This window comes from Pangasianodon hypophthalmus, chromosome 9, assembly GCF_027358585.1.
Source record: "Pangasianodon hypophthalmus isolate fPanHyp1 chromosome 9, fPanHyp1.pri, whole genome shotgun sequence".
NCBI lineage: Eukaryota > Metazoa > Chordata > Actinopteri > Siluriformes > Pangasiidae > Pangasianodon > Pangasianodon hypophthalmus.
The window spans coordinates 30,373,716-30,382,823 of NC_069718.1; the positions used below are offsets into that span (position 1 = coordinate 30,373,716).

Sequence of the window (9,108 nt, forward strand, 5' to 3'; positions counted from 1 at the left end):
TTGTTCTGTCCTCTGATGATCTGGCCCACTGCTCACATGCAAACTGCCAAGTAGCCTGAACTACTCTAAAGAAACATGGAAGCTTTTCTTCCAGAATTTTCCTGCACCTTTGGATGATGTACTGGACAGGTTTTCACACATGGTATGAAAATTTGATTGGTGCTGTAGTTAAAAAAAAAAAAAAAAAACATTTGTGCACTGCTATGCACTGAAGTATGTACTCATTCATGTAGACCCACAGCAGCATTCGGTCTGACTCAAATATACTTGATGCCATCTGGGAGGTGATAATCAAGGACTTCACTGCAGCACAGCTGATGAATGCCGCTTTCATCACTGAGTGGTTCCAGATGAGGCTCAGACCATTTTTGTCATCAGTGTCCGCAGACTTTCTGTCCAGCCTCAGTTCCAAAAGCTTCAGCTGTGAGAGCTACCAGATTGTGTAAGTATAGACAATGGAATTTTAGAACTCTGCATGTGTTATTTAGGACATGAAGATGAAGTAATTCTGTTCTCATCCAACTTAGGGTGGAAGCTCTTAGCAGTCAAGAATCACTCATGAAAGAGGAACAGAAGCAGTTGGTCTTTACTTCATTCATCTTTCCCTTCCTGTCAAGAGTTGACCTCCCAGGTACATAGGCCCCTTTTAATTGTTCTACTAGAGAAAGCTGGCAGTCTTCTACTTGTTTTAGCCTGTTGAGATTAAGCCAATTGATTGCCTGAATGAAATAAACCAAGAGCCATTGAGAATGTTCTGGTTAATTTAACTAATGGTCTGTGATCTTTGTAGACCCTGGCTGTCGTTCCAACACTTCTGGCAGCAATAAGTGGCTTGAAAAGAACCTTGGCAATTTCTCCAATTATGCCCCCTTGGAAAAGCTCAAAATTCTAAATGCAAATTTCTCCAGCGTGAGTAACATCAAAGTTGCACCAACTTTATGTTTCTTGTGAGTTTGCAATTGACTATAGTAGTACAAGTTGGCCTCTGGATTTTGGTGGAGAGGGCAGGCAGCTGCTGTACCACTGAGCTGGTGTGAACAGAATGTGTGAAATGCATGTTTTGTCCTGCAGGTTGCAGTGTTAGGCTTACTGTCCAGTGAGCAGAAGGCACAGTTCATCTTGCAGCCGGATTCAGGAGTGTTGGGAAATGACTCTGTGTTTAGAGAGGTGTTTAGCAGTGTGATCACATCTTTAGATCGGAATCAACTTGGCAGCTTCTTCACAGTCTTCCACCAGACTGCAATACAAGTGAGGATCTCTGTAGTCTACAAACCAGGGCACATTTCTTTTCGCAATAAGACACGTTTATTCTATGCATACTAATCGATGAAGTCCGAGTGTGTCCAGACTGTTAATCCGTGCTGCTGTGTGTTTGCAGATGAACATGACTAGCATTCCTTCAGCAATATCACACACCATTCTGAACATGACACTCTTGGATCTGGTGCCTCACTTCCAAAGTTTCAGCCCAGGGGACTTTGCCCTGTGGTTCCAGACTTACCTTTCCTTCTTCCTTCCTGGGATTGGTCCAAACACCCTGTCGATCATCCCCATGAACATCAGCTGTGACTCCTACAGAGAGATGTGAGCTCCTCCTCAACGTGAATGCACAGATCTATTCTTTACTTTCTTTGATTTTTAACTTGTTTACTTCTATGTCGTTGTGTTTACAGAGTGAAAGGACTTGATAATGTGTACAGTGACCTCTCTGCAACACAGTCCGATACTGTCTTCAATTACACACAAGACTATCTCAAGTACCAGTCCAGCCAAGGTCTGTGTGTGTGTGTGTGTGTGTGTGTGTGTGTTGGTGGGGGGGGGGGCGGGGGTTTGTTTCAAGTGTGTTCTTGCTTGTGTATTTGCTGACTCAGCCTAGTCCAGTGTGCAGGCAGTGATCAGTAGATGTGATTGGCAGATGAAGAATTTGGGCTAAGTCAGGAGTGTCCGACATTCACTGATCTAAAATCAATCTGAATTCAGCACAGACTTTTTTCATTAGTGGCCTATATTGCCTCACAGGCCTGAGCTGCTACAGCAGCGGAAGCTTCTACATGTTCCTGAAACAGATGTTCCTCAATTTTGGATTCCCTGACCTGAAAGATTTCCTGTCTCTGATCCCAGCTGACCGACAGCCAGAGGTATTTCTGCTGTATAACACTGATCGTGTCAGTGAGTCGCTCACTAATAGTTTAAGCGGCAGCCAATGAACTGTCAACATCTCCCTCTGTAACGAGTGTGTTGTCTCTGCTCTGTGTCCTCTAGCTTTTGGGCTCCATCTCTCCGGAAGAACTCGGAGAGTTTCTGAACAGGCCAAACACAGTGATTGATGGTTCTGAGCTCTGCACACTCCTCAACAACTACAATAGAACCAATCAATACCTGGAGATGGTACACCTGTCTTCATTTCACATACCCTTTTAGTCCATATGGATTACTTGCCTTTATTATATCAGGATTAGCTCATAGAATAATCCCTGTTTCTCTCTACAGGAGTCTGTTTTATCCTCAGCTTTGGCCAGCCACACGTTGGAGTGTGTGTGGCCTCGTGCTCTCAATGCCTCATCTCAGGCTGATGTAGAACAGTGGTTTAAGGTCACACTGGTTCACTACCTGCCCTACCTCAGTTCTCAGCTCATCAGCTCTGCCCAGCTCAGTGGAGCCTCCTGTCTGTCATACAGGAAACTGTGAGTATTTGTTTGATGTACCATTACACAGGGCTGTCAGCACAAACACTGCCCCCTGTCTCTTGGCTAAAAAATTGAGGATCTGTACTAAAATCACTTCTATACGTATATATGTATGTATGTATAAATGTGTGTTTGTGTGTGTTTGTGAGCAGGGTGTCTATCCTGGGGGACAACTACAATTTTTACACAACTGATTTCACCCCAGCTGATGTGTATAGCTCCATAAAAGTGTATCTGAACAGCAGCGGTAAGAATAACTACATCTCTCTTCTCTCTCTCTCTCTCTCTCTCTCTCTCTCTCTCTCTGCTGAATAGTACTGCATATCCTTCAATCCAAGCAATCCACGCTTCATTTCCTATAATTGTGTGTGCACAGTATGTGAGTCTCAACATAACTATCTGTATGTGTATCTTGCAGATGGCAGCCCCCGCTGCTATAACTCCTCAGATCCTCTTCTGAACTCCACTGCCTGGTTTGCTGACAACATCGGATTCTTCATCACTTTCATTAACCTCGCTGACCTGCAGTCATTCCTACCAGGAAACATGGTAACATACTAACACACACACACACACACACACAAACTCACACACCAACAAACAAACATACCTGTAATCATACATGTTAGTCATTCAGACATTTACACACATGATTATTTCTGCTCATCTACATATAATGTATTATCTACCTAACACAACACACACCCATAGTGACGTATTAATGTGTGTGTTTTATTGTGTCCTTTAGACGAGTGTGTTCCTGCAGAACGCAGAAAATCTTCAGCTGTTCAACAACCCAGGAATTTCAGCCAGTGTCCTGGAGTACTACACAACAGAGTTATACATCCAGAATCCTGACTTCAGCCCACTCGGGTAACACTCCACACTAACAACTATTGTTAACTATAAATTCTATTCATTCATCCAGCCTCATCAATTCAACCCCCTTAGGTAACGGACTACATACAAGGATAAATATCTTTGTACGCATTTTTAAAAGGTTGTTTGTGATCTTATAGATTGCCAGCTGAGCTGCTGTGTCGAACTCCTTCCTCCACGTTTGTTCATCTTGGAGATGCAGACATCAAGACCATCCTGACGAGCATCAACAACTTCTGCACAGAAATGAATCCAGAGGTGATCAATCAATGAGACCCTGTCAGTCAGTTATTCTGTCAAAGTGCAAGCTAACTATAATCCTCTTCTCCTCTCAGGTCACAGCGGTGCTGGTAGCAAAGTTCCCCAGTGTATCTGCATCCACCATCCAATCTTTGGGCAGCCAGTGTGTGGGCCTGACTGTGGGCCAGATAAGCTCCACCCCCTCCAGTGTGATAAACAGTGCTCTGTCTACACTCAGTAACATCAGTGGCTGGGACCAGGGCCAAGTGAATGCCCTGATCCAGAGCATCATTAGTGCAGGCTTTAATGTGAGTGTACACTGTACACTTGTCAAGAACGTCAGTCTACGATACTGGAAGCGAGACCAAGTCTGTTTAGAGCAATTTCACCAAATCCCCCTGTAAAGAACAAAATTGTATTACTGTTCAAATACTAACCAACTACACTGTATATAAAGAAAAGTGCTGTAAGTTAAATACTCCCTTAAATACTCCCTGCGTTCAGATCCAAAACAGCAGATTCATATTTTTTTTTTCCTTTTTTTAAAGTTGAAGATCTGATTGTTTTGCCTCACAGATCAGCAGTGCCTCCTCTCTGGAGTCCCTGGGAACACTCATCGGCGGCGTTCCCTCTGCAACCATCTCCATCATCCCATCGTCTCAGCTTCTGTCTTTATCGCAGAATCCAACATTCATCAATAACATTCTGTCAGCACCAGTTATTCTGCAAAAGACATTTGTCCAGAAGGTATTCTCTCTCTTACACACACAGAACACACACACACGCACACACACATGCAAAATACATTACAGCACATTACTGAAATGGAGATTTACATTACTGTGTTCTATACCAGTTTAATTTAATTTAAAATCAATCCTTTGTTCAGAATGCAGTTTGTTTATTCTGGAAAAGTTGAAGGTCTGCTCCCACACTTTCTCCCAGGTAATCTCTGTAGACCAAACTGAAGTGCTACAGAATGTTCCGGATGCACTCGTGATGTATATTCCACTTGTTCTACTGACCTCACTGAGCTCTTTTGACGTTTCACTCATCAATAACAAGAGCTGGAGTCATGAACAGGTAACTGAACAGACCCACATTGTCAGAGAAATGTAAATCACTTTGTTATACTGAAAACCTAGAGTAACATGGCTTGACTGTGATCACAGCACTTACAGAGGTCTGAATTCCTGTCAAGTTTGGATCTCGGGGGGTAAAACGAATCAATAAAATTTTGAATTTTTTTGTTTGATTTTTACCAGGCTATGATGTTGTTTGGTGCAGTGGCCAATGCCAGTGATAATCCAGAAGAGTGAGTTAGAAACAGACACACACACACACACACACAGCCTGACTCGCTTACATAGGCAGTGTAAATAACTATTGGGCGAACAATCCAGATAACGCATATGATTCTGCGAGAGTCCAATAAGATGTCGTGTTTTGGTTCATCAGTGTGTGTATGTCTGTGTGTGACTGTGTGTGTGTTTCTCCCCACAGTCTGTCAGCATCAATACTGCAGGGATTCTCCTGCAGCTCAGTTCAGACTCTCCCACAGCAGAAAGCCAAAGATCTAGTGAAAGCCTGTAGACCTCGTGCAGGCAGAGACAAGGTCCTCCTGAAAGAGGCTCAGGTACATACACTCTGATATTCATTCACATTCCGCACACAGTCTGAAACACAGGTAGCAAGTGGACCCAAACTTTTACTGGTACCTGAGATACCACACAGTCACGGTGCGTTTTGTGTTTCAGCTGACCTGCATGTACAACTACGTGAAAGACGATCCATTTGTTAGCTTTACTGACGTCCCCTCTGATATGCTTCTGTACTACAGGTGTGTAACACGTTCACATACACAATGTACCGTATATAAAAGATAAGGCACACTTCCCCTGCATTCCCAATTTTCAAATATCTGAGGTTAAGAATATGGGTCATATGCTATCTGTAATGTGTGTGTGTGTGTGTTGTAGCTATGAGAAGATACAGAAGGAGAACTGTCGGTCATATTTCTCTGCCCTGGGCAGAGCAGATTTCTCCGTTCTTTCCCACGGCCTTGACAAAAAGACCATCCTGTTCAATGATGCAAAGGACTGCCTGGTAAAACATACACAATAACATGTTCATAGACCAACACTCAATATTAGCACTTAAATATTACGGAAAACAAGTCACCCAATCTTTCAATCAATTTGTGTCTCATGAAATTCCAATGTTGAAATATACATTTACGGCATTTATCAGATTCCCTTCTACAGAGTGACTTACATTAGTGCTTTGTGCCCTATCAAAAACATATATTAATACGCTAATTCACTATGTCTATGAATAGGAAGTAAGAATACCATTCAGCTGAAACTGTATTGGTGGTTAGTACAGAATAAAAAACAGAGACAAAAGACAAGGGATTTGTTTAATGGAAGTTTTAATACAAGGGCTTGGTGAAGAGTTGGGTCTTGAGTTTTTTTTTGTTTGAAGACAGCCAGTGAGTATGGTAGAGAGTGGTCTGTGATAAGTGCCTTCAGGTATGCATGTGCTTGTCCGTTTTTGTCTTTGTGTTTTAAATCTGATGCAGTAGCAACAGAAAGCCATTGGAGGGAGCAAAGGTTGAAAACAAGTCTGGCAGCTGCACTCTTGATCAGTTGCAGGGGGCGGGTGGTATGCAGTATGCAGGGGCAGAACTGCGACATTCAGTAGTCCAGTCTCAAGATGATGAGGGAATGAACAAGCACCTGAGTGAGCTTTGTGGATAGAAATGGCCTCAAGATCCTCCTGATGTTAGCAGTCAGCATCAAGTGTCATCAGTGTCATCAAGTGTCATCAAGTGTCATCAGCATAGCAGTCATATGAAAATCCATGTGAGCAAAGTTCAATTCCGACTGTGACATAGAACAACAATAGAATGCTTTTGGGTGGTTCCCAGATCAGGAATTGTACTCAGGTTTGCTGACCTCTAAATACTGAAAAGAAAGTTTTGGGCATAGAGGGTGCGGTGATGGAAATCGCTCAGTCACTCAGGAGACACTAAACTGTCTTGAGGCAAACGCAACATTTCAGACAAGAACTCCAAATCTCTGAGATCATAATTCAAATGTTCAAACATAAGACAGTCAGAGATCTTGACACTAAACATTGGAATCCTCACAAGGACCCCCGTTCTTACAGATTCTGCGTTTTAATGTGACACTCCTTCGTGGTTTTTGACATTGTAGGGTATATCTGGTGTGAGCCTGACCAGTTATCAGGTGGAGGTTCTGGGGAATATGGCCTGCACACTGAACCCCTCCTACATCCAGAACTCTCACCCTCTCATTTTGGAGAAACTGAAGAACTGTGGAGATCTTTCTGATTCTCAGATCACTGCTGTACAGTCTTTGCTCCTCAGTGGGAACACCGCTTATGGGTGAGACAAAGATTTTTGCAGATCAGTGCATACCTTTGAATTTGGTTCAGCTGTAGAAAAATATTTCTGAACCGTCACTGCATTTAAATTGTTCTAATAATGTTAGGCTTGGTGTTAAAATGGCATAAACCAAATGAAATGATTTGTGTCTATAACTGTATTGTATTAGATATGAATAAGATCTCATAGACATTTTTTTTAAAATCAGTAATCCCTCAATGTGGAATGAGCAGACCGTGGAGCAACTCAGCATCCTGGCTGTCTATTTCAAGTCAGACCTCTGCAACACACTTAGCTTTGTATGTAAACCTGTTCAGTTTTAAATTTGCGCTTGTGATTGATTTATTGACCCAATGTTAGACCTTTTGGGACTAATTTAATGTTATCTGTGTGTGCCCATTGTTGAAGAATGTAAGGAGGAAGTTCTTTTCAGTCCTGAGGAAGCAGAAGATCCCGATGAAGAAGCTAAGGACATTCTTTACAGAATGCAACTCAGAAAGTGCTACAGGTAAAAGTACTTTACAGTGTAAAAAGCACTGAGATACAGGGATATATTTTAGATTCTGTCCTTCAGTGATTAACTTTGTTCTGTGTCTAACAGTGAGCAACATCACAGCGGTGACAATTGCAGATGCGTCGTTTCCTTTCGGCTTTAACTCCACCCAGTTTGATCTGTATCTGGACATCGCTGTCCTGCAGAACAACCTGGCAGCCATCACTGAGAAAGTGGTGGACACCAGCTTCCAGACCGTCATTCTGAACAAGTTAAACCAGGTCAGCAGCACTGAACACTGTGACACTGGGACTCTTTAGCACTACAGTAGCACTACACGAAAGAGGAGGTTGTTTGTGCCTTTCAGTCATAAAATTCTGACATTACTGACAGTGTCGGTTTAAATAAGATACTTGCATATTGTATGTTTTGAAAATGTACCCCTGTCAAACAGGGTTTGTTTTTGTGTTGTGAGTTTAATGTCTGTCTTTGTGTGTATGGTGGATTCACCCACACAACATTTTGCACAGTGTGTGTTAGGTGGTATATAATAAATTGTTGATTTTGTGTGCATGTGTAGATTTACCCATCAGGCCTTAATGATGGTGTGCTGCAGCTACTGGGTTCCACTTCTCGTGTGGCCACTATTGATGACATTAGCAAGTGGAACATTACCATAATTGACACACTGTCCTCTTTGATGGACTCAAATGGTGGACTCTGGGAACCAGAAAAGGTAATAGAAGGGTGTGTATGTGTGTGTGTGTGTGTGTGTGAGACCTGTAAAAAATTTTTTGGATTGATTACTACTGTGGGTACAACCACAGTGTTGTCTTCATGTGTATTACAACCAATTTGTGAATTAAGACCATGTTTTCAACACCTCTGGGAGAGACAGAGAAAGAGATTGAGATTGTCTGAGATCCTACAGAGAAAGTGAGACAATATCTGCCATCCTTCATAGAGGGTGAGAGGGATTATCTATGATCCTTCAGAGAGAGAGAGAGAGAGAGAGAAATTTTAGTATGAAGGGAAGTGTTTACTTTTCCTACAGTTGGTGTAGAAGAAGAAGGTGGAGCTCCAGGTCTGGTCTTTATCTTAAACTTAAAGTATGTCAGAGTTTGTTTAAACCAGTAATAGATCAAAACCATACTAGTTAAGCATTTTCAATCCTCAGACACTCATGTGCTTGCTACTAGAATAATGTTTGTGTATTTTGTAGAGTAAAGCGGTTATTATGAGGTATCTGAGCATGGGGAATCGCTCTCTGGGAAGTGCTGAAATAAATGCATTTGGTTCCAACATCTGTACTTTAAACATCAGTGTACTGGAAAATATCAATGCTGAGAGCCTAAAGTAAGTACAAACTCATAGGTACATACATACACAAACATGGATGA

The 9,108-nt window shown here is 42.2% G+C and overlaps 3 protein-coding genes across 3 annotated transcripts; all 3 read left to right on the forward strand.

Moving 5' to 3' along the window:
• Positions 1-11: 11 nt before the first annotated feature.
• Positions 12-1,876, forward strand: LOC128318765 (uncharacterized). Its single transcript, XM_053236595.1, has 8 exons — positions 12-142; positions 234-442; positions 528-631; positions 791-909; positions 1,072-1,248; positions 1,379-1,584; positions 1,674-1,774; positions 1,872-1,876. The coding sequence occupies exons 1-8, from the start codon at positions 140-142 to the stop codon at positions 1,874-1,876; spliced, it is 924 nt and encodes a 307-aa protein (XP_053092570.1). The 5' UTR covers positions 12-139.
• On the forward strand, positions 1,875-3,972 carry LOC128318958 (uncharacterized). Its single transcript, XM_053237268.1, has 7 exons — positions 1,875-2,138; positions 2,263-2,388; positions 2,491-2,684; positions 2,840-2,934; positions 3,106-3,236; positions 3,436-3,560; positions 3,707-3,972. The coding sequence occupies exons 1-7, from the start codon at positions 2,052-2,054 to the stop codon at positions 3,837-3,839; spliced, it is 891 nt and encodes a 296-aa protein (XP_053093243.1). The 5' UTR covers positions 1,875-2,051; the 3' UTR covers positions 3,840-3,972.
• A 1,642-nt stretch (positions 3,973-5,614) lies between these two features.
• LOC128318957 (mesothelin-like protein) lies at positions 5,615-9,083 on the forward strand. The gene is made up of 7 exons (XM_053237267.1): positions 5,615-5,912; positions 7,025-7,215; positions 7,424-7,514; positions 7,624-7,723; positions 7,817-7,989; positions 8,289-8,444; positions 8,931-9,083. The coding sequence occupies exons 1-7, from the start codon at positions 5,742-5,744 to the stop codon at positions 9,066-9,068; spliced, it is 1,020 nt and encodes a 339-aa protein (XP_053093242.1). The 5' UTR covers positions 5,615-5,741; the 3' UTR covers positions 9,069-9,083.
• The last annotated feature ends 25 nt before the right edge of the window (positions 9,084-9,108 follow it).